General features: G+C 37.8%; 1 protein-coding gene across 4 annotated transcripts in view; it reads right to left on the bottom strand.

Annotated features, from left to right (window-relative positions):
* Window positions 1-10,998, bottom strand: part of MAST2 (microtubule associated serine/threonine kinase 2) — a 177,926-nt gene extending 166,928 nt beyond the window's left edge. For all 4 annotated transcript variants that reach the window (XM_023534963.1, XM_023534961.1, XM_011367608.2 and 1 more), the window contains exon 1: window positions 10,491-10,998. In XM_023534963.1, the coding sequence (XP_023390731.1) occupies window positions 10,491-10,682 (192 nt within the window). In that variant the 5' untranslated portion in view covers window positions 10,683-10,998. The remainder of the gene's footprint in view (window positions 1-10,490) is intronic.
* Window positions 10,999-26,788: the final 15,790 nt, after the last annotated feature.

Below are 26,788 nucleotides of genomic sequence, written 5' to 3'. Positions count from 1 at the left end.
TTTCACACATTCTGTGCATGTACCTTAAAAATATAATGATAATTAACCATATTGAACACTTCTTGGTATCAGGCTTTGTAATAAGTGTTTTATGAGGATTAATTTATTAAATACTCACAATGACACTATGAAATAGGTAATATTATCTCCACTTTCTATATATACATATATAATAATAACAATTAAGGCTTAGAAAACTTCAGTAAGTTGCCTTAGGTCATGGAATTGGAATTTGAAGTCAGAAAATGACTCAGTCTTAATCACAATATAATTCACTTAGAAGTACTTATTTAGAAACTGCTATATATAATTCTAGAAGCTAAAGATATAGCAGTGAAAAAAGCAAACCCAAATTCCTCCCCTCATGAACCATTTATTCTAATGCAGACAAATGGGAATAAACTACAAATATGTGACAATAACAGGTGAATAAAAGACATGACTAAAAAGCGAGAAAAAGATTAAGAGTATTACTTTTAAAAGGCTGGTCAAGGAAGGCCTCTTTGAGGAGGTGATAGCTGAGCGGTGACCTGAATAAAATGAGAAAGCCAGCGATACAGATATATCTGAAAAAAGGTAGAGAAAACTATCAAGTGTAGAAGTCCTCAAATAATAATTTTTAAAATGTCCTCAGGCAAGAGTATACTTAATAAATTTGAAGGCCACCAAGGCAGCCAATATGACTAGAGTGGAAGGAAATGAGGATAGAGAAGGCAGACCATGTAGAATCTTAAAAGACAAACCAAGCACTTTGGATTCTGATCTAAATTGTGATGGATAGCCACTGTAGGGTTTTGCATAGAGGGGTGACAATCTCAGATTTAAGCTTTTAGAAGATGATGCCAATTTTGCTATATGCAAAACACTGCAACGGACGGGGGTGGGCAACTAGAAGAATAGAACCAGTAAGACCAGTTAGGGGAGTTTTACAGTAATCCAGATTAAAGATAATAAAAGACTAAGATTAGGGTAGTGATGGAGCTAGTGGAGAAGTCTCACTCAATCTGAATGTAGCATCAACCAGACCTGATGGGCTGAATGTGAAATAGGAGGTCAAGAAAAGAATCAAAGACAACTTCCAAGTTTTGGTCTGAGTAAATGGGAGCATGGTAGTGCCATTTATTGACATGGGAAAGGCTGGGAAAGAAGCGGACTGGGAAGAAAAAATCAAGAGTTCAGTTTTGGCATGTTAAGTCTATTAGCTATCCAAACGGAAATGTCACATAGACAACTGAATAGGAGTCTAGAGCTCAGAAGAAAGAAAGGAATCATCAGCATACACATGGAATGTAAAGCAATACCATCTGATGAAATCATATCAGGCAAGAGAATGACTGTAGAAAAAGATTAAAAACTGAACCCTCTGAAGACTGAGATAGGAAGAAAACCAAGAGAGCATGGTCCCAGAAGTCAAATAATGGAATGATCAACCATGTCAAATACAACAGGTCAAGTGACATGAAGACTGCAAACTGGTCCCTGGATTTGGCCAATGATGACCTTGACATAAGTGTTTCATAGAATGATGGAGACAAAAGCCTGACAAGTGGGTTCAAGAAAGATGAGGGGAGAGGAAATGAAAGCAAAAGATATGAACAATTCTTTCAAGTAGTTTTGTTATAAAGAGGAGCATTTTCCTACTCATAGACAATTATTTCGTATCACTTGCTCTTCTACCTGAAGTATGCAAAGAGCCTCCTAACTAGTCTCTCTGCTTCCACATACTCCGTCTCAATAGAGTAGCCAAATGTATTGGATAAAATGGTAGCTCATGTGATTCCTCTGCTCAGAACTCTCCAAAGGCTTTCTATCTCATTCAACGTAAAAGCTAAAAACCTTACAACTGCCTATTAAGACCCTTCACAATCTGAAACTTTCCACAGTCCAGCCCTCCTCTCCTAATCTTTCCCTTCCAAGCTCATCTACCACTCTTCCTCTTATTAACTCCATCCCAGCCACACTGGCCTCCTTGCTGGACCTCAAACACAAATTTTGAAGGTGGTGGTATGTTTTTAGCCCAGGGTACTTCCTATTCCCCCTATCGAGAATGTCCTTTCCCTAGATAACCTAAATGCCTTTCTCTTACATCCTTCTGGTCTTTACTCAAATACCCCATTCCAAAGAGATACGTTTCCTGATAATGCTATTTAAAATCATAATCCTCTATCGTTCTATATTCTGCTACCTTGCTTTATTTTCTTCATAGGTATTTATTATCATATAATATACTTCATATATTATTTATTTTATTACCTGATTCCCTCTACTAGAATAGAAACTTCACGAAAGCAGGGTTTGTGGTCTGCCTTTTTCACTGCTGTAGACGCAAAAGTACTCAAAAAAAATGTTAAATATTCAAAGAATGAATAAATAAGGTGGATTATAGGATTAATAAAGTTTATAAGGTGAAAAATATTATAGCATGTTTACATGTTGAGAATCATCAATAGAAAAGAAAAACTAATGACTCAGGAATATGAAGAAATAATTGGTAGAATAAAACTCTGAAACAGATGTAGAGGTTGGCCTTTATAGGAGTAGGGACAGATTATCTATAGCAATACAGGGCAAATAATGTCAGTACAAATACAGGTAAGTTGGGCGATTAGTAATGAGAGCTTGTAGAAGTTCTCTTCTGATTATCTTTTTTCCCCTCAGTAAAACAGGAAGCAAGGACATCAACTGAGTGTTGGAGGTTTGAGGAGAAAGATTAAACTATCACTTAAAAGTAAATGGATGAGAGAAATGTCATATGATTGACTGTCAGTGCTAACAGACTCCTTGAAGTTCCTGATCACAAATTTTTATGTCAGCATGGTCATGTTTTTCTCCAGCCACATTCAGCTGCTTAAAAACAGGTGCAAATAGGTAGAGTTGGTTTAATTATGGCTGGAATCTTGTCAAGCACGTATGACAGAAGCGGGAAAAGACAAGGGAACTGAAGGTACATGCACAGGAATGGTTATGATGGGCCATGTTAAGTTGAATAAGAAGGAAAGTAGAGAAGGAGAGACATGAGGTGATTGACAATGAAAAGATGATTTAATAAAAAAAATCAACGGGCTGGAGTTTACAAAGAGCTTGAACAATTTTTGGAGAGGAAATTCCAAAAGGAGTGTAAACTGGAGAGAGAGAGAGATGATGTGAAGGTCAGAGTGTGTGGCAAGCTCAAAACTATGCCTTTAGAGGTGAAACAATTATTGGTAAAAATGAAATACACCCATCCCTTGATTTACACGGATCATTCATTCCGTGCATCTTTTTTTACACAGAAGAAAACCACGTAAAGAGTCCACCAGTACGAAAGAATATACTTAATAGGCCAACATAAGTCATAAAATACGTATTCTACATATTATCACAAAAAAATGCTAATGAAAATTCAGAAAAACCAAAAGAAATTTTATTCACTGTCAGTGTCTATATTGTAATCTAAAGTAATCAACCATCTCTTTTTAATTGGCACAAAGTCACTATATCGCTCGAAATATTTGAGAGTACTACTTCGATTTCATTATTTACGTTTATGTTTTGGATGCTCTTTTTCCAATCCCTTCTTTTGCTAAGTTTTCATAAATTCTTCGATATTCACTGAAACATTTTTAAAAATCTTTTCTATATTTTAAGGCTCATTGGATGTTTGGATCAATACCTAGAATTGCAGTTTCCAGTTTTGTGACCAATTGAAGAGCTTGTAAATATTTTCTGCAGTGAATGAAACTGGTTCAAGGTTACTGCTGTATTCATCAACAGGATGGGCTTCATATATTAAGTGAATTAATTCATTATCAGTTAATTCATGACCAACCAGTAATTCATTAATATTATCTACATTCAAATTGTCAGAGCCTTCTTCTTGAAATTTATTTAATAAATCAATAATGCCAGTTAATCCTTCTTCAGTTGTTGGAACCATATTCCCTGGTACAATCACCTTTGGCCATATTGCTTTCTAGCAAGCATTTAGAGTTGTTGGCTTTATATCGCTCAAAGCTAAAGCAATATTCTTGATACAACTTAAAATTGTGTATTTATTCCAGGTTTCTGTAACTGTAAGTGATTCATTATCTTCAAGTTTATTAAAAATATCATTAAAACTCCATTTAATATAATTAATCTTAAAGGTGGAAATAATGCCTTGATCTAAAGGTTGGATCAAAGAAGTTGTATTTGGTGGCAAATATACAACTTTTATATTTGGATGTTCTAATTTGTGTGGATGACCAGGTGCGTTATCTAAGACTAAAAGTATTTTAAAAGGAAGACATTTTTCCCTCACATAATTTTCAGCTTCTACAGCAAAATATTTGCAAAACCAATCCCAAAATGCATAAGTAGTCATCCATACATTTTTATTTGCCATCCAATGAATAGGAAGATCACTAATAATTGTGTAAGTATTCTTTGTATGCTGCTGAGTTAAGCTATTGTTTTTTAGAGAGAGTAATCACCAATAAGAAAAATGAAAAAGAAAGAACTGTGTAAAATGAGACCACATAAATGGAAACTGTGTATAAAAAGTCTGTGTAAATGGGGGAGGGGGGATACTTACCGCATATTAAAAAACTCACATAAAAAAATACCATGTAAATCGAGGGACAGGTGTATACCTAATGAACATGCAAGTAGGAGGCTCAGGTTGATGTCAATTCTTCCTACCAATTTACTATACATCCACTGTATACACGGCTGTAGCGCAGAGAAAAACAGTCTGGGAATTAACGATGAAGTACAATACTAAAACAAAAAGGCTGTCAACTATGTCTCACTAACAATGAGTTATGTGTAAGCCCTGACTCCCAATAAAGTCTAACCTCTGCTCTCCCTTAATAACTTTGTCCTCTTCCTCGAAATCTAGCTGTAGATCCAACAACCCCAATTTTCAAACCCCTTTGGAACTCCAAGTATGTATATTATAATGAAAAGCAACTAACACCTACTGATGAAAGGTAATAATTACTAAGGTACCACGGGCATTTCACCAAGAAAGTACAAAGCTAGATGGCAAACTTAGCAAGGAACCATATAGCAACTGAGACCAGCAATAAAGGAAATATACTGATTGCAATATTCAGCTGCCTCTGGTAGTCCCGACTGTAGGTCACCATCAGTAACTGGTGAAAAACCTTTTAAGTTGATCTTTAGGCTAAGAAGCACCCAGAAGAAGATGGGAAAACTCTGGAATGAGATGTGTCCTACCCTCCTCTAGAGAATACTATCCAATCTGCTTCAACCGTCCCAGGTTCTCTGCTCCCAGTATCCTTGATAAAATCAAATCTTCCAAAGCTAACCGGTTTTCAGGAGCTGGCCCTTACCCATATTACTTCTGGATAAAGAGGGGGAAGGAAGACCAATAAATTTTTGTCTCAATCACCATATCCTACACTTTATCCTCCACACAGTTGACAGAATAATCCAGGTAAAACACAAGTAAGACCTTCCTGCTCCCCTACTTATTACCTTTTTCTATAGTACTGAAGACTTTCCACAATATAAACTCCTTTAGTCTCTTAACTTACCATTTATGCCTTTAACTTCAAGTTCCAGCAATACCAAACTGATTTTAGTTCCTTACACACAATATGCAGCTTCCCCTGTATGCGCTTTCTCCCTATACTTTTGCCAACACACTAACATTATAGTGTAGAGGAAGAAGACGGTGCTGATTTCCATGAAAATAATTTTGAAAATTTCTCAATGGTACTGAGGGAATCCTAGGAACTAAAATTGAACTCCATCTTTCTCCATCCTTAAAAATGTCTCATTTCCTGTACTTGTCTATTTCTATCATACTACTATTAGTACTCAAATCATCCAAATTTAAAATATTTGAATCATTTTCTCTTCATTTAATAATTACTTAGCATCTATTGTAAACAAAGTCTTTGACTATGCAGTACAGTAGATGAAATGATACAGCTCCTACCCTCAATAACTTACAACTTAAAAGCAGAAATGAAATAATATAAAATGTAAACAGAAGGACAGAAGTGCTAAAATACTGATTGATTGATTCATTCATTCATTCAGCAAATATTCAGAATCCACTATATACCTAGGAATGAGTAAAATAATGTGTTACAGAAACAAAATGAGATATGAATATCTATTAAACCTATCTACTATGTGCTTTCGAATCATTATTTCATTTACTCTCATAGAACACAAGATTTCATTTTTTGGATCATGGAATTCTGAGAATTGGAATTTCAGAAGATTCACAGATTTACTGAAGCCCAATCAAAGATCCTCTTCAGATCCCACATGAAAAACTCCACAGAACAGTTTCTTCAGCACTTGAGTTAGGCCTGCAAGCTTGAGTAGAATTTTAATGGGCAGAAGCAGTAAAGAAAAAGCTTTTCAGACAGATGATTAATTAAAATAAGTATATGAAAGTGCCTAGCAATAAGCAAATATTTATTGAATGCCTATTATGTACCAATTAAAACACTGAAGGCTGGAGATACAATAATGAATAAGACAGCCTCTGAGGAGTTTTTTCTCTGATGAGAGACTGACAACCAATTTAGAACAATAGGCGAGCAAATAACTATTTCAAGCACCAGCACATATCTATGTTTCTAATAAATACTCAGACTAAAAACTATGTTTCAAATACCACACTAGGCCTTAGGTATGCAATATTAAATAAAACAGTCTGGGCCTCAAAGAACTTGCTAAGGAAAGAGAGAGAAGAAAATTTCAGTAATGTATACAATGATAGAGACAAAGCTAAGTCTTGGGAACCAAGAAAAATATCTGATTTTTTCAAGAAAAAAGTGTTAAGTATCAAGTAGACCTTAAATGCCAAGCTCTTCAGATTTTTTTCCTGTGGGTAATAGAAGCCAATGAAGGTCTGAAGATAAAGAAATTAAATGAACATTTAACAAATATTTATCATTGGAACTCAGGCAATGAATTCTAATCTTTTTTTTAATAGAATGCAGAATAAATTAGAAGTTAAAAGACTAAAAGCAGAATAAATGCAGTTAAAGTATTACAACAGCCAAGACAAAAGTTTATAAATACTGAATTAAGGTAATGACTAAGAATAAAGATTAGAAAGATGTCTGAAGGGAGAATCAGCAGAACCTGGATAAGGGGTCAAGGGAGAAGAAGTCAAAGACCATGGATACAATTTCAAGTTTGATGAGGAAAGAAAGAAAGGGAGGAAAGGAGGGAGAGAGAGAGTCTGTGAGAGAAACAGAGAAGGAAAAGGGAGGGAGGGAGAGAGGAAAAAGGAAGAGAGAGAAAGAGAGAAAGAAAGGCAGGCAAAGACACAGGGAGAAGCACATTTCAAAAGAGAAATAATGGATTCTATTTTAACGATACAGTAAGCCACTGACCTTCTAAAGATCCAAGTCCTGCATCCTATTCAGAACCCATTCCTAAACAATAGCATAGTATAAAGCAGGGGTCCCCAACTCCTGGGCTACAAACTGGTACAGGTCCACGGCCTGTTAGGAACTGGGCCACACAGCAGGAGGTGAGCAGTGGGCAAGCAAGTAAAGCTTCATCTGTACTTGCAGCCACTCCCCAGCGCTAACATCACCACCTCTGCTCCACCTCAGATCATCAGACACTAGATTCTCATAGGAGCACTGGTCCCTGATGCCAAAAAGGTTGGGGACTGCTGGTATAAAGTATAACAAGCATTACTCCATGTCTTGAGGAATGGGAAACAAAGTCATTTGTGAGAGGTCGGTGCTTGTTAATAAATAGAATCTATTCAGCCTAGAACAGACACAACTGAAATTTTTACCTCTTCAAAATCAAACAATTATAAGTTATGGACTTTCACAGACATTACCAAATTATAAAAATCACAAATGTTAAGATAGCAAATGCTGAAAGTCTGTGGTGGAAAAATTAAGCACAAAAATGGAAATGCACAGCTAAGAAATAAGGTCTGACATAGAGACTCAGATAACTCTACAAGAAGGTTCTGTGACACAATGCTATGAATAAAGAGGGCCACAGACCCTTCTTCCACATCCTAAACGCTTGCCACAAATAGGGAAGCCCACTAAAAAACAGTATAATAAAGGAAATAGCTAAGAACAGAGAACATATCCTCAAGGAACATTTAGGGGACAGGAAAACAAAAAAAAGACACACAGGAAGCAGTCAGAGAAATAGGAGTGGAATGTACATTATGACAAAAGAGAAGAAAATATCAAGAAGAAACACATGGTCAATAGTGACAAATAGTTCACAGAGATCAGAAAGGATGAGAACTGAGGGAAAGACTCTCAAATTTAATCATCTAAAGGTCCCTGGGACTGCTACATATCTCTCTGTGTAATTCTCTCACAATGAAAACATTTCACAAGTAGCCATGCATCGTTTTTTAATTTGAAAAAGAAAGACGTTTTGGTACCCATCATGGCACATTTGCACAATGGAAAACTACACAGCAATGAAAAAGAAGCAACTATTTCCACAAGCAACAACATAGATGAACCTCACAAACATGATTTGAATGAAAGACTAGTCACAAAAGAGTGCCAACTATATGATTCCATTTGTATGAAGCTCTTCCAAGAAGAGGCAAAATTAATCCATGGTGATGGAAGATAGGCAAGTGGTTACCTTTGGAGGAAGGCAGTATCTGGGAGAAAACACAAAGGAGTACTCTAGGGTACTGAAAATGTTCTACATCTCAAACTGAAACGTGGTGACTTGGGTGTAGTAGTCCTGTAAAAATTCATGGGTTGAATGAACCTTTGATTTGTACATGGTATTTAAGTTACATCTCAATCAAAAAGTCAATAAACAAACATGAAAGTTATTGGTGATCTTGAAGACATCAGTTTTAGGAAAGTTTAAGTGTAGAAGTCCATAATATGTGAAATGTAAGTAAACAAGGTAAGTAAACTGAGACAGTAAATATAGACTCATTTTTCAAGAAGGTTACTGGTGAAGCAACAAAGAGATAACAAAGTAGGTGGATAGCACAATTCAGGGACATTGTGTTGTTTTGTTTTTAAGACAAAGAGAAAATAATATACATAACAAGAGCAAATGAGATGGATGAAATGAAGAACATAAGTCCAAGAATAAGCCTCAGAGAGAAGGATGAAGACTTATTTTTCTGAGATTGAAGCAAAAATGGAGTGACACAGAAATCCTAGTATAAAGAAGAGGGGGAAATCAAATAACCTTGAACTCTTTTAGTGAAGCATGCAATGAAGTCCATTGGACCAGGTAAATTGAGTTGGGAAAGTTTCTGAGCTTTAAATACATTTTTTAAGTTTCAAATAGGTACTGCAGAAAATATAAAAGGCAAAGATGAGGGGGGAAATTACAGCAGTAGGACAATCAATGCTCAGTGACCTGAAAGCAAGGGCAGAGATAGCCGATGGTACAGTCTACTCAGGGCTTAGGAGGAGAATAAAAGCTGAAAAAACAAAAAGGGAGAAAAAAATCCAAGTGCTAGCTAGCATGTGCATCACTGAAACTATATAATAAGGAATGATGTCTAAAGAAAATATTTAACTGATGAGAAAGTGGCAGGAGACCTAACAGAAGTCCTGAAAGCTTCAAAGACGAAGTCAGTAGGGTCTCAAGTGCAAAAGGAAAGCTGTCACTAGAGTTCATTACTACTGTAGAGTTCATTACATTCTTCTGCAAATCCCACAAGATCAAAGACCATACATTCTTTCACTGGACTTCCTACAGCTACTAATGGCAACTTCTCCTTGATAAAACTGACCTTTATCCCCTACTTCTAAATACTCCTACACTTGATTAATAAATTATATAAACACATCCTGTCCATCAAAAATTCCATTAATATTTCTACACTGCTTTCTGTGTTTTCCCGTCAAGGTGTTTTCAGTGGGAAACTCCTAGAAGGCTGAGTCTATATCTATGAATCCCTGTTCACAGTGTTGGGCTTTGAGATTGCACACCTGAAGATGTTTTAAAAAGTGCTTTCTCGTGAAATAGATGGTTACTGAAGAGAACCGTAAGAAAGATTCTGAACACACTCCTACAAGACTATGTATAATGACGGCTAAATCAGAGAATGCTTACTTAGGAATGACATCCGTTTTTATAACTGTCAAGACAACCTCCAGGAAATAGGATAACATTTACTATATCATATTACTTCCCCTCCCTTACACTGTTTACCCCTCTGGATAACTCCTCAATCAATACCCCTTTAGCGAGCCTATTCTTTGCAGTTCATTTACTCTCAGCCCACATTCTAGCGTCCCTTTTTCCCTGAACCCCTGACTACAAACGCCTATGGAACCATTTTTCACCCCCCTACTGCCCCATTTCCCATTCGACCCCAGGTCATCACTTCCATTTCTCCACTCCCCATTTTTCCCTCTCCGGACCTCCCATTTCTTCTGCAGAACTATTCAGTCCCCTCCCCTCAAATGCCCTAACCCGTCTTCCCGCCTGAGATCCCCCTCCCCCACCGCTTCCATTCAGGCTCCCCGTCCATCCTTTCCCTCCCGGACCCCGGTCCGCCCTACCTGCTCCTTGACCTCGGGCCCCGCAGGCCCGGTCCGCTCCTCCAGTCGCTGCCTCCCGGGCGGCGCTCGCCGGCGCGGGGGCAGGGGCTGGGGCTGGGGCTGGGGTAGCTCAGCCGCCCGCTGTGCCCCATCCTCTCGGCGGGCGGCCGGCGGCGGAGGCTGCGGTCGGTCGCGGCAGCGGCTCCGCTTCATATCTGCGGCTGGGCCCCGCGGGCGTCAGCACCGCGACTGTCCCGGTCCCGCACGGCTCCGGGCCGCAGCGCCGACGCGCCAACCACCGCCCGCAGCCACCATGGCCGGGCGGGCGCCCGAAGCCACCGACCCCAGCTCGCAGCTCCGCCGCGCTTTCTGGGGCCTCAAGCGCCGCGGCCTCCTCCACGCTCCTTACAGAGGCGGCAGCATCGCCACTGCCTCGTCTTCTCCCACCCGGCGCACGCTTGGCGGGCCACCAGCCGCCACCGCCGCGGGCTCCACCGCCAGCTGCCTGCCCGCCAGCGTCTGACCGGGCCCCGCCCCTCCCCTCCCCTCCGGGCCGCTCCCTCCCCTTCCCGCGACTCCCCTCCCCTCCCCGCGACTCCCCTCCCTGCCCCTCCCCTGGCGCGCGCGCACGAGGAGCGAGCCCGCCTGCCACCTCCGGCCGCGCGCAGCCTCCCGCGCACGCGCCGGCGAACGGTCGCGAGAGACCCGTCTGTGGCCCCTCTGTGTGGCGGGGAGAGCGGAAGGGGGCGGGGCTCCTGGCGCGCAGCTGCAGCTGCGGACACTCATTGATTCTTTCATTCATCCATTCATGAAATTGTGTGTCTGGCCAAGGTTAGTGGTAAGGATCCAAAAACGAATTAGAATTGATCAGTGTCCTCAAGGAACTACAGGAGAAGGGGCCAGGAACAGGAAAGAGTCAAAATATACAACGAATGAATAAAATACTGATGCACGCCTTTTTATTGAGCGCCTGCCAACTGTCGCCTAATCTTCACATCGCACTTTGGAGACAGGTCTGCTCATTTTCATGTTATAGATAAGAACACCAAGGTGAAGTGACATGCACTCAGCAAATAGTGAACAAACTAGACAAGACCCAAATTCTAGCTCTTCTGTAAACCCCTTCCACTGTTTCCTGATGCTTCCAAAAAGTAAGACAAGGTGTGGAAAGTCCTATTAAAGAGGAAGAACTGATGGATTCCTTCTAGGGGAAGAGGACAAAAAGACTTCTGGAACGATTCCCATGATCACCCACTGACAATGAAGTCATTATGTTATAACCCAGTCCAGCCGGCCACAGTCAGTCCTGTTGTGGCCTGGGCAGCCTAGCCTGTCACTCCCAGTGACTCATCTGCTCAGCAACGTGGCTGTAGCTCAGCACTGTCTAGCGTCCTCCTGGCTTCAGTTAGTCTGCCACAACATTGAATTTTTCCTTCTTTTGACTTAAACAGAGTTCTTTCCCTGAAGGCTTCCCCCATTTTTCCTGAGCCTCCTGGGCCATGAATCCTTTCTGAGAGTGCCTACTGGATACCAGATACAGTGCATTCAATTCACGCATATGCAAACAAGAGGTAAGTTGTGTTATTTCCAATTTACAGCTGAGGAAACTGAGGCTCAAGTTACATAACATGCTCAATATGATACAGCTAATAAGTGCAGAGACAGGACTCAAATCAAGGTCTGTCAGATACCAGAGCCTACACACACAACCAAAATACTCTATAGTCTATCACCAGCCTTTTCCAGTATCCTCTCTTTCAGTTCCTCACCGCCATTCATCCAGTTGCCTCAACCAGAAACTTGGAAGTCATCCTAGACTCTTTCCTTACCCTCCTACCCTCACATCCAATTAATGAACAAGTCCCGTTGCTTCTGTAACCTTACTATCTCTCCAATCTGTCTCCTCTTTCCATCCCACCATCACCACCTCAGCTCAAGTCTTATCTTCTCTCACCTACTCAACTAGGTAACCTTTCTAACTGGTTCACCTGCAACCATCCTTTCTTCAAAATTCTCCTCCAAAAAGCCTTTACAGGAATTATCATATAACATGTTACTCCTTTATTTAAAATAATTAAATGGATTTCCATGACCCTCAAGATGAGGTCTCTGCCTACTTCATGTTCTATTAATCCCTGCTGTACCAACTATTTACAGTTATACCAGCCATTCATAGCTCCCTGCATGTACAGAGTCTGCCACATTCTTGGTTACAAACAATAAAAACAAACTCTGGCCTTCCAAAGCCTAAGGAATTTATTGGAAGTCTATAAAAGGGGCTCACAGAACTGAACAGAGATTGGAGATGCAGGCATACGAAATTGGCAGGAAACAAGAAATAAATCCACACCTATATGATGAATTAATCTATGACAAAGGAGGCAAGAATATACAATGGATTGAAGATGATCTATTCAACAAACGGTGTTGAGAAAACTGGACAGATACATGCAAAAAAAAATGAAACTAAGCCACCTTCTTACACCCTATACAAAAATAAACCCAAAATGGATTAAGACTTTAATGTAAGATCAATACCATAAAACTCCAAAAAGGAAATATAGGCAGTAAACTCTCTGATATTGCTCTTAGTAAGATTTTTTTCTGACATATCTCCTTGGGCAAGGGAAACAAAGGAAAAAATAAATAAATGGGACTACATCAAACTAAAAAGTTTTTGCACAGCAAAGGAGACCATCAATACAAAACAAAAAGACAACCTACCAATTGGGAGACGATGATCTCCAACGAAACATTGATAAAGGGTTAATATCCAAAATTTATAAAGTACTCATACAACTCAACAACAACAACAAAAACAAAAACAATCCAATTAAAAAATGGGCAGAGGACCTGAATAGACATTTCTCTAAAGAGGACATACAGATGGCCAACAGACATACGAAAAGAGGCTAAACGTCACTAATCATCAGAGAAATGCAAATTAAAACCACAATATTACCTTACAACTGTCAGAATGGCTATCAAAAAATCAAAAATCAACAAGTGTTGGCGAGGATGTGGAAGAAAGGGAACCCTTGTGCCTTATTAGTGGGTTGCGAAGTGGTGCAGCCACTATGGAAAACAGTATGGAGGTTCCTCAAAAAATTAAAAATAGAACTACCTTATGACCCAGCAATTGCACTTCTGGGTATTTATCTGAAGAAATCCAACACACTAATTTGAAAAGATATATGCACCCCTATGTTCACTGCAGCATTATTTACAATAGCCAAGGTATGGAAGCAACCTACGTACCCATCAATAGATGCCTGAATAAAGAAGTGGTATATATATACAATAGAATATTGCCCAGCCATAAAAATAGAATGAAATCTTGCCATTTGTGACGACATGGATGGACCCAGAGGATATTATGCTAAGTGTAATAAGTCAGACAGAGAAAGACAAATATCATATATTTCACTTACAGGTAGAAACTAAAGAACAAAACAAACAAATAAAACAGAAACAGATTCATAGACACAGAGAACAAATTGATGGTCGCCAGATGGGAGAGAGTGTGAAGGGCTGGGTGAAAAAGGTGAAAGGATTGAGAAGTACTAATTGGTAGTTACAAAATAGTCACAGAGACATAAACTACAGCATAGGAAATATAGTCAATAATAATTTAATAACTATATGTGGTGTCAGATGGGTACTAGACTAATCAGGAGGATTGCTTCGTAAATTATATGAATGTCTAACCACTATGCTGTACACCTGAAATTAATATAAAATAATATTGAATAGCAATTATAAATTTAAAAAATAATTTTAAAAATAAGTCTCTACAGACTGCAAATCAGGGGCAATTTCAGGACATGGCTGTCACCACCACTCCCACACTACCACCAATATGCTATGCTGCTGCCACCCACCTTTGTAAAGGGACTTTTGCCTTCTCTTCATAATTGCATCATCACTTCCGATTCAGTCTCTGGCCTGAGAATCCACTGATTCAACCTTGGTAACTTAGGGATCAGAACTCCATTCTAACTTCTCACCTTCCATCATAGGAACTGGGCAAGTCAGTGTGGCCCACACACTCTATGGTAGCAATTATGATCTTCCCTCTCTGCCGTGTTTTTGCCTTTGTGTGATCCCCTCTCTTTGAGTGTGCGTGGGGCCTATGACTTGCTTCTAACCAATAAAATGTAGTAAAGGTGATATGCTCTTACTTCCATAATTACATTACATTATATAAGATTCTGTCTTGCTAGCAAACTCACTCTCACTCTACTAATGGCCTTGAAGAAGCAAGGTACCATGTTCCAAACTGTCTGTGGAGAGGACCATGTGGCAGGAACTTGCAGACAACCTTTAGGAGCTAGGGGCAGCCTCTGGCCCAAGAGCCAACAACAACAACTACAAACCAAAGTGCTAAGTCCTACAACCATAAGGAAATTAATTCTGCCAACAACCTGAGTGAGCTTGGAAAGAGATTCCTCTCCAGGAGAGAACACAGCCCAGCCATACCTGGACTACTGGTCCATAGAAACTGTAAGATAAGTCATTACCATGACTAAGTTTCTCTCTTGATCTCTGCTTTAATGCATGTGTCTTTTTGCTTTTCCTCCCAGAAACAACCAGCTTACTTACCCTTTGTTCTACATTATTGCTTTATATCATCACTTCTGCCTACCAATATGATCATGGCCTCTTCTCTACTAATTAGCCTGTCTAGGCAATTAAAAAACTTCATTTCTTGCTTCATTTCTTGATTCATTCCCTACTTCCTAATTCATTTGCCTAAGGATGAGAAGCTAATTGGTCAAACTTTACCCGTCATGCTATTTTAACAGCTGCTGGATAACCTACACATTAGTCAAGAGTACCTTCTTGGTCCAATCAGCAATATCTAGAAATTTGAAAGATGGTGTCAAGTGGTACAAAATATGACTGCCTAGAACTGTCCTTAGGACTGTAGGGGAGGGATAATTTTCCATAATGGGGGATGGTATACTTCTCCAGAACTATAAGTAACATGTTTTGGAAAGCTATATTGGAGAGGAATAAAAGTGGAGACCAGAAACTACAGAAAAAGAAAAAGTAAAATGATCATGTACTTGTCAGATTTTTACAGTTGTAGGGCTAGAGACAAAGGGACAAATTGAATAAATATTAAAAATGTAGAATATTCAGGACTTGATGATTAGTCAGACAGGGGAAATGAGCAAATGGGGTGAGTCAGGGATAATCTTCAGGATTCTGGCTTAAATAATCTGGTGGATGGTGATGTCTTTCAATGTCCTAGAGAATACTGAAGGAATTATAAGTTTCATAATTTCATTTTCTCATTTATTTACATACTCAACAATTATTCATTTAACCTTACATGGAAGAGAACATTGAATAAATGCATTCGCTGGACATTAGAAAGAAGTGCAATTTTGGGAAATGCTGATTTTATGGTGCCTAGAGATATACCGGATGGATATATGGGTCTAAAGTCCAAGAAATGCTCTCAGTTTGATATACATGTGACAGAATGAAAATTATTAACAAGCAAATGCTCACAATCTTTTCTCCCACCCTTGAGTCTTCCCCTGGCCAAGAGAGTTCTAGGAATGCCAGACTGCTTCTTTGGACTTTGAGAATACAGGATGAGGAGAATGAGAAATAGAAGGAATATAGGCATACCTTAGAGATATTGTGGGTTCAGTTCCAGACCAACACAATAAAGCAAATATTGCAATTGTTACATAAAATTTCTCGGGGCCAAAAGACCACAAAAGGGACTGATAACTCCAGCATTATATCATGAGTTTATTAAGGGAACTCACATTTGAAGCATGTCTTAGGTGGCAGCGAGAAGACATGGATATCCTCTGTGCCACATGGCAGACACTAAGGCGTTACATAGGACAGGGCAGGATGGATAGGAGTACTGGGGCATGACCAGTACATTTTCCCCAGATAAGGGGAAAATGCTTTACATGCTTACCCAGGGGCAGGACAACAGCCTGTTCCAGGAACCAACACAAACCAGCACACTGTGCGGCATAGAGGAAGGGTCAATCAGAGTCTCTGAGGGGATTTTTGGGAAGCAGTATCTGTTCTGGCCAGAATCTAGCTGGCGGTTCTGGCAGCTGTCACATCATGAAACAATGTCTCTTCCACAGGAATAAAGCAAACCACACAATTTTTTTTCATTTCTCAGTGCATGTAAAAGTTGTGTTTACACTATATGCAGCCCATTAAGTATGCAAGAACATTATGTCAAAAAAGGTACATACCTTAATTTTATTTACTTTTTTGTTATTTTTTATTATTATTATTTATGCCTAGAGCATCTAGTCTTTCTAGGTGGTCTCCCATCCAAGTACTAACCAGGCCCGACCCTGCTCAACTTCCAAGATCAGACATTAGGTTTGTTTAGGGTGGCATGGCCGTAGACCATGGACTGTGGCTCCACTGGAGTGTGAACCCAGGACCTTCTGCGTGTAAAGCAGATGTGCTAACCACTACACTATGGAACCACATTTCATACTTTCATTTTAAAATATTTTATTCCTAAAATATGCTAACTATCATCTGAGCCTTCAGCGAGTCATAATCTTTTTGCTGGTGAAGGGTTTTGCCTCTATGTTGATGGATGCTGAATGATCAGGGTGGTGGTTGCTGAAAGTTGGGTGGCTGTGGCAATTTCTTAAAACAAGACAACAATGAAGTTTCCTGCATTGATTGACTTTCCTTTACAGAGAAATCTTACTAATTTCTCTGTAGCATGCAATGCTGTTTGATAACATTTTACCCACAGTAGAACTGTTTTCAAAATGTTGTGGCTGGTTTGATCTTCTATCCAGACCACTAAAACTTTCTCTATATCAGCAATAAGCCTGTTTTTACTTTCTTATCATTTGTGTGTTCACTGGAATAGCACCTTTAATTTCCTTCAAAAACTTTTCCTTTGCATTCACAACTTGGCTGTTTGATGCAAGAGGCCTAGCTTTTGGCCTTTCTCTGCTTTTGACGTGCCTTCTTCACTAAGCTTTATCATATCTACTTTTTGATTTAAAGTGAGAAATATGCAACTCTTCCTTTCACTTGAACACTTAGAGGCCATTGTAGGGCTATTAATTAGCCTAATCTCAATATTGTTGTATCTCAGGGAATAGGGAGGCCCAAGGAGAGGAAGAGAGCTGGTGAAAAGCTAATCAGTGGAGCAGTCAGAACACACACAAAATTTATTAAGTTTTCCATCTAATATGGGCATGGTCCGTGGTACCCCAGTGACATCAAAGATCACTAACCACAGATCACCATAACAAATACAATAAAAATGACAAAGTTTGAAATACTACATGAATTATAAAACGTGGTAGGGAGAGAAGAAAAGAAAGCTGTATGAATGGGTGGGTGTAGCTGTTTTGTGGTTTGTGAGGGAAGTGGTAGGAGAGGAAGAGAAGCTGTAATGAGTATTGCTACAAATCCTCTTCTCAGTTCCCAAGCAATGCCTGTGAAGGCCTTGTGTCATTTTGAAGCTACTTTTGGCTGCTGGCCCATGTACTTCTCTAAATATGATTCCATGCAGAGACTGCACCATTAAGGGTTACGTATAAATTTGGAAACATATAAATAGAAATCAGAGTTGTAGTAATATATACATAATACTCAGGGTATGTCTCTGAAGTAAAAAGATTAAGAGAGTCTAGTGCAGAGCCCAACATTTAAGGTAAGGATAGTGCCTGAAAAGTTGTTTTAGAAAAGTGAGGAAGCCTACAGCTTCTAAAAGCATCTTAAATTCACAGATGCTCCATCATTGCAATATATAGCACTTTGTGACCCAAATAACTGTGAGTATTATAATTTTAGAGCACAATACAAATATTATCATCTGTAGCAATGTAAAACAGTAAAATAACAAATAGATGTTGGAAAATAGGTAAGGAAAATGGATTGCTTCATCTTTCACTATTGGGAGGAGAAAAGATATTGTTCAAATCTAATAAAAAAATAGATATAAGCTTATTTAAAAGTTACTTAAAGATATATAGGTAAGCTTTAGAAGAATGTTTTTAAGAAATGTTTGTCTAATTAAAATTACATGTTAAAGGGGAAGAAAGGGAAGTAAGAAATGGAAGAATAGAAATTTTGTCATTGCTGAGAGTAGAGAGTTCTTAGATAGTTTCAAGAAACAAAAGAAAATGTTATAGTTATTAAGATAACCACTGGAAGAACTAAAAACTACAAACTTCCAAGTTAGCAGAAGGTACATGCACAAAATAAAACAAAGCAAATATAAATCATCTAATAAAGATTAAAAAACAAAAGTCATCATCATAAAACAAAACAAAAAAGTGCTTGACTCTTCAGGTCAAAAAGAAATTTAGGGATCATCTGGAGCAGAGCTACTCTAGATGTAGTCCCTGGACCTGAGCCAGTTAGCAAACTGTTTGTTACTGGTCTATAAAGTGATAAGTAAAGAAATTGAGAGTAACTTCTTGAAATTCATTTCTAGCAATTTGGCAGAGTAATTTTATATCAGTAAATCTAATCCTAAGAAATTCTGTATGTATGTGTTATTTCATTTTTGTCTAGTTTCTTTTTCTTTATTTTTTATTAAGGTATAATTGACATAGAACATTATAGTTCTAGGTGTATAATGTAATGATTCTGTATTTGTACACATTGCAGAATGATCAACACCTTAAGTCTAGTTAGCTTCTGTCTCCATACATAGTTACAAAAATTTTTTCTTGCAATGAAAACATTTAAGATCTACTCTCAGCAATTTTCAGATATGCAGTATAGTATTACTAACTATAGTCACCATGCTGCACATTATGTCTCCGTGACTTATTTATTTTATAACTAGAAATTTGTGCCTTTTGACCTCCTCAGCCATTTTGCCTACCCCCAACCTCTGGAAACCACAATTCTGTTCTTTGTCTCAATGAGCTCAATTTTTTTTGGGGGGGGAGGTTGTTTTTAGATTTCACATATAAGTGCGATCATATGGTATTTGTCTTTCTCTGCCTGACTTATTTCTAAAATGCCTTCAAGGTATTACTATATTGTCACAAATGGCAAGATTTCATTCTTTTTTATGGCTAAATAATATTCCACCTTGTGCGTGTGTGTGTGTGTGTGTGTGTGTGTGTGTGTGTGTGTGTGTGATGTTTTCTTTAACCATTCAACTAGCAATGGACACTTAGATTGTTTCCATGTCTTAGCCTCCGTAACCACATAATGCTTCAATAAACATAGAGATGCATATATCTTTTCAAATCAGTGTTTCCATTTCCTTTGGATAACTATCCAGAAGTGGAATTGTTGGATCAAATGGTAGTTCTACTTTTAGTTTTTTTTTTGAGAAAACTGCATATTATTTTCCATAGTGGTTGTTTTTCTGGTAGCTCTTATTGTGTTTTACAAAAATATTAGCCTATGCTATCATAGGAAAAATTTTTTAAGTCTCAGATAGTTGAGAATCCCTGATGTAGAGCAGGAGCAACAGCAACATCACCTGGGAATTCATTATAAATGTAAATTTATTGAGTTTCTCTTATTTTAGGCATTGTACTGGGCATGACTCTGAAGAAATCACAATTAATCTAATCTAATGAGTGAGTAGGCATTAGTCTGGTGAATATCTCCAGAGCTCAGGGTCTTCATATTTTACTATATTACCTTCATCTATTCCTGAATTCATTCATTCAACAAAATTCAAAGAGTGACTACTATACTTCAGGACTTATTTCTGTTAAACAAACTGAGATGAACATAAACCTTGGCCCCACTAAAGTTATAATATAATAGGAACTTAAATTTTTATAGAGGTTTAAGCCTATGTCTTGAATTTCCAGATTCTACTTTACATTTTTCCATTAGTAACACAGTACCAGACAGTTTTGATAACTGTTGCACTATAGAATATTTTAAGTTGAGTAGAGCTCTCTACCGGTGTCTGTTACGAACATCTTTCTATTTCCCTAGTTCTACATTTCTAAACATTTTACTAGAGCAGTCAGCAATTCTTGAAACAGTTGACTCTCACCTTCATAAGAAGCTACTTCTTTCTCTTGGCTTTCAGAACAACACCTCTTACCTCTCTGATTACCTCTTCTCAGTCTCTTTGAGATGTCTCCTCCTCTACCTAATTTTTAACTGTTCACATTCTTCAGAGCTCTACCTTGGATTTTCTACTCTTCTTACTCAATACATTTTCCTTAGGTAATCTTGTATATCCCTATAACAAAATACCATATAAATGCTGTTGACTTTTAAATTTATAACTTAAATTTAAATTTATTTCAGATTTCTTTTCTGAGCTCTTCACTACTTGATGTATTCTTGTTAAAGATCTTTAACAAACCATGTCCATGATGAACTTTCTTCTCTTCTTACTCAGCTTAAATTTCATGATCATTCATATTCACTCATTTTTATATACCATTGACTCCTTTGTCCTTCCCTCACTTGGTATACTCACTTGGCAAAACAAAAACTCTAGCTAAATCCAATTCTTTGCCTCTTCCTTGTATGTAATGCTGTAGCTGAACAGGGCTGGGGCAAATATACAACAATGTAGTATGGTCATGGCCATAAATCTTAAGTGAGTCTTATTGTTGCCTGACAATTACACTGTATGTCCCTACTCCACTCATTCTCCCCTCTACTAGATGAGTACATCATACCTTACTACCAAACCCCCAATATATTCTTTCCTGTCTTCACTCTCAGATAATGGCTTTGCTTTCTACTTCAGAAAACAACTTCCACAGGATCCCACCATCACATCTTCTTACTTGCCGGCATCTGAACCGCACATTTTGTTTTTCTATCCGTTATCATAGATGAAGTATCCAGGTTCCTATCTAAAGCCAATCCTCTACTTGTACAATAATTCCACCTTCAGTCATCTACTCAAGAATATCACCCTAGCCATGGCCGCGAGCGGACTTTCGGCTGATGATGGACCTGCTTGCTCTGAGCACCAGCGCTGGTTTGGCTGCACAGGGGACACCAGGGATTTACAGGAGGACACTGAGTTGTCACAGTGAGAGCCAAGGTGAGACTCGCTCTATACAGAAGTGCCGGCAGGATCCATTGTTTCTCTGTTGAGCCCTCTCCACTCCCAGTGTGCGGTCGCAGTGCTGCCATAGGGGAGAGGTCATCCAACTGGATATCAGAGGACACTCTGCCCAGAGGATTCAATGAAACTCCATCTCCCCCAACTCGGGGCCCCACCCAAGCCACATCCAGATGTGTCCTCGCTTAGTTAGGTGCCCCTTGCTTAGCAGTGCCTAGACTCACACTGGTGGCAGCTGGCTTCAGTTTCTGGCCTTTCGAAGCAACTATAATCACAGCATCTGTGGATCGCTTGCTGAATCTTAACGGGTAGCCCCAGAGGGGCACAGGTTGGGGCTAACTTTGGCCTGCAGCTGAACCCCTTTCAGGACTGTACCACCGGACATCTACTACACAAAGCCTCACGAATAAGACCAGGAGATTTAAGAGCTTTGCTTAGTACATAGAAACAAACACAGAAAGGCAGCCAAAATGGGAAGACAAAGAAGCAGAAATCACGTAAGAGAACAGAACAGAGATCCAGAAATAATGGAGTCAAGCAATCTAACAGATGCAGAGTTCAAGACATTGGTTATAAAGATGCTCAATGAGCTTATGTTCGGAAGTATAGATGAATTCAGTGAGAACTTTAACAAAGAGATAAAAAACATAAAGGTAGAAATAGAAATTATAAAAGGGAACCAGTTAGGAATGAAGTACACATTATCTGAGATGAAGAGTATATTAGATGGAATAAACAGAGTGGTTAAAGAAGAGAATTGAAGAACTGATGTAGAGGATAAGGAAGCCAAGGACACTCAATCAGAACGGCAAGAAAAAAGCCAAGACTAAAATTTAAGGAGCCTATAGGACACATTTAAATGTAAAATATCCATGTCACAGGGGTACCTGAAGAGGGAGAACAAGAAGTTGAATATATATTTGAAGAAATAATGATGGAAAATATCCTTAATCTGGTGAAGGAAATAGACATACAATCCCAGGAAGCTCAGAGAGTCCTAAAAACCAGGAACCCAAAGAGGCCCACATCAAGACACATCATAATTAAAATGCCAAAGATTAAATACAAAGAGAAAATCTTAAAAGTAGCAAGAGAAAAGCAGTTAGTTACCTACAAGGGAGCACCCATAAGACTAGCTGCTGATTTTTCAAAAGAAACTATGCAGGACAGAAAGGCTTGGCAAAAAATATTTGATGTGATGAAAACCCAGGATCCACAACCAAGTATACTTTATCTAGCAAAGCAATCATTTAGAGTTGAAAGACAGATAAAGAGCTTCCCAGAAAAAATAAGCTGAAGGAATTTATTATCGCCACACCATAGGAAATGTTGGAAGGACTTCTTTAAGAAGAAAAAATATGTATCAAAAACAGGAATAAAAAATGGTAACAACTACATTCCAATCAATAAGTATCTCAAATGGAAAAGAATTAAGTGCTCCAACCAAAAGATAGAGTGGCTGAATGGATACAAAAACAAGACCCCTACATATGCTGCCTACAAAAGACTCATATCAGATTAAAAGACACACACAGACTAAAAGGAAGGGATTGGAAAAAGCTATTGCCTCGATGGACCTAGAGGGTATTGTGCTGAATGATGTAAGTCTGATAGAGAAAGACAAATATCCTATGATTTCACATACATGTGGAATCTAAAGAACAAAATCAACAACAACACCAAAAGCAGAAATAAACTCATAGATACAGAAAATATTTAGAGGGATACTAGACAGGAAGGGGGGTGGGGGGAACAAAAAAAAAAGCTAAAGGATTAAGAGGTACAAATGGATATTTGCAGAATAGACATGGAGATGTAGAGTGTAGCATGGGGAAGATGGTTAATAATATTGTAATAAATATGTAAGAGAGAAGAGGAGTACTAGATTTAATGCGGTGATTGCTTTGCGAATTATGTGGATCTCTGATTACTATGCTCTATGGCTGAAACTGGTATATTATTGCATGCCAATTATAATTGAAAAAAATTCATTGAATTATACAGTGTAAATACAAGCAACTAATTGTCTAATATTTCAATAAATATAAAAAATAAATAATTAATTGATTGATTAATTTTTTTAAAAAGAATATCACCCTAGAAATGCTGCCTTTTCTATCTTATATCATAAATTTCCCTCTCTGTCCTGGATCATTCCATCAATATATTTGAGGTTTCTCTTGTCTTTATTTCTCCCATCACCTACTCCTAATAATTTTTGCTCCTCTGTGTAGCAAAAATTCTAAGAATATTTTCTTATATACACTATCTCTAACTCCTCTCTTCCATCCTAGTTTTAAAAATCTTTTTGTTATAAAATATACAAACATACACAAATATTGAGAAAAATATAGTAAATCCCTATGTATCCATTCCAAATATTCTATAATTATGAACATTTTTGCTTTATTTGCCATTTTTGCTTTATTTATCTCTCATTTCTTTTTGTTGCTGTAGTCTTTTAGAGTAAATTCCTGATAATATGTCATTTCAACTATAAATACTCATACACATTTCTACAAGACAAGAAAATTTTCTTACATAAATTATCACCTCTTACAAAATTAACAATTCCTTAAAAATAACTGATATCTGCTCCACATCCAATTTGCTCAAATTATGTCCAAAATGTCTTTATATAGTTGATTTATCCATTTTATCTTAAATACACTTCAATTAAGCTTCCCCTTACCATCACTCCATCAAAATTTTTCTGGTCAAAATCATTAATGTTACCATGTCATTAAACCCAATAATCAATTTTCATCTTACTTGGCTTTTCAGTTGCATTTTATATATTTGCTCACTCTTACTTCATTTGTTTTTAGAGAAAATTATATAACGAAACCCCATGTACTATTATTACACAGCTTGGATAATTATCAACATTTTTCCGTTCTTGTTTTATTTACGCACTGCACTTTTTTTCTATAGTATTTAGAGGAATTCTTAGACAGCATATAATTTCACTACATATCTCTTTAAAACATAACTATTATTGTATTATCACACCTAACAAAATTAATAATTTCTTAATATCATCAAATACCTAGTTAATACTCAACTTCCCCCTTTAGTCACACACACAAAAAAAATCGAAATTCTTTCCAAACAACATCCATTTGGCTAACATATCTTTCAAGTTTCCTTTAATCTAAAACAGTTTCCTCTCCCTGCTTTCATGCCATTTATTTGCTGAAGAAATTTAAATTTCCTACATTCTGCATTTAGCTAATCAGATCCTTGTAGTGTCATTTAACCTGTTCCCTATCTCTAGCATTTCCCTGTAACTTGGTAGTTATATCTGGAGGCTTGATGAGATTCAGATTCATTTCTCTTAGCGAGAATACTTCATATGTGGTGCTGTGTTTGTTTCTGTGCTGTACTTCTTATCACATCATATGAGGAGGCACATAATAACTGTGGTGCTACTTTCAGTGATGATAAGACTGATGAGTAGGTTCATACTGTCAACTTGATCCATCCATTATAGATTTTCTCATTAACCATTCACATAGTGGTTTTAGCAGAGAACGACGATCATTGCCTAAATTTGCTATTCACTATTATTTCATTAATGAATCTAATATCTAATTTTACAGAAAAGCCAAAAATGTGCTCGATTCTTTCTCTGTTTACCAATTTTCAGAATAACGAGTGCTCAGCCATCTCCAAAGGAGATTAGTGAGTTTTGGGTTTTCTTTAGGATTAGTTATGGGTTCATGGTTTCAATCTATGTTAGTCATTATTCTTTGTTGTTCAAATTGCCCAATTTTTGGTTCCTATGTCTTTTCATCCTTTTGACAAATCCTAGTAGTCTTTGGTAGTTTCCTTGCTTTCTGGAAAAGGGGATGTCCAAGATTATCCTGTGTATTTCCTGCATCAAACTTAGGATCAATCCATTTTTTCCTTTCTGATCTACTTTTTTACCTAACTAACATTCAATAAATTATATTTCTATCTATCCAGTTGTTTGAGCCAGAAACCTGGAAGCCATCATTACTGATGCCACTGACTCCTTTTGCCCCTACATGTAGTCAATCATCAAATCCTCTTGGGTCTATTTATAGAGAAAAATCTCAGGCCACTATCATCTTTCATTCCTACAAGTGAAATAACCTTCTAATTGAATTCTCCATTTCTATTTTTACTCCTTTTAATCCATTTGCCATCCAGCATTGGCTTTTAAAAATATGTAAGTCAAGAGGCTTTGTTTAATGTTAAAATGAACACATGGTTTTACAACCTCCCTTTCCAAAACTCACATTGAATTTGTACCAAATATAAAATAAATAAATAAATAAAATCCAGTTTGTAGCAAATTCCTACAAAACCAAAAGCAGACAGGTCCAATGGTCTTGATAATATTATAGTATTTAGTTAGGTGTTAGATTTATTTTATTATGCTGGTGTTTATTTTATTAGACTTCAAGCTTACATATATGTTACACATATTATTTTGTATGTCTCTACACATTTATTGCTCATTAAATACACATGTTATCCTCCACATTTCCCAGCATTCTTTGTAGTCAGGTAGGACCTCTTGACCAGGACTGACCAAAGGGCTATGAAAGGAAGGTTTGTAATTTCCAAACCAAAGTGAGAGCATAAGTTTGCTATATTCTTCCTCCCTCTGCAGCTATAACTGTAGAGACTCGTTTTGAGATGGCAGAGCCATAATGGAAATAGATGAAAGTGCTGAGTCATCACATGGAGGACAGCTAACTGGTAGAGTCAGACTGGACTTATCAGCATGGACAAGAAATAAGCCTTTGTTGTTGTAAGTCATTAAGATTTTAGGGTTACTTTCTAGCCTAGCTTAGCCAAGCCTAGCCTAAAAAATTCAGTATTTAATACTATATAATTTTTTAAACCACATTTTTTATAGATAAGATCATACTGATAAGTAAACTATAGTTGAAAAAAACACAGCTTAAAACATGCGCAGAAAACACTAAAATGAAGGTGGAAATAGATCTTCTGGGAGAGAGAATTTTTAAATTGGAGCAGAGGGCACCTCAAAAGGGAAGCAGAACTTAAGATATTAATTGAAACACTGTTTATGGAATAGCTGCACTACTTAGCATCCTTCTCTTTATTCATAGGCAGCCACTAGCTTCCCAGTTACTTCAAAAGACATCCTGAAAATAAATGGAAGAATCTGCCTCGAAGAGTTCATGTCCCATGCTCCTTGTTTTGGTATTTGAGTGGGGGAAGTTTTGCTAGCTAACCTCCACCCTATTTTAATTATATATTTACCTCAATAAACAAGTTCTAA

Source organism: Pteropus vampyrus, unplaced genomic scaffold (assembly GCF_000151845.1).
Source record: "Pteropus vampyrus isolate Shadow unplaced genomic scaffold, Pvam_2.0 Scaffold135, whole genome shotgun sequence".
Taxonomy (NCBI): Eukaryota; Metazoa; Chordata; class Mammalia; order Chiroptera; family Pteropodidae; genus Pteropus; species Pteropus vampyrus.
Note: the sequence above shows the minus strand (reverse complement) of the source record. Positions and strands in the feature narration are given on the sequence as shown.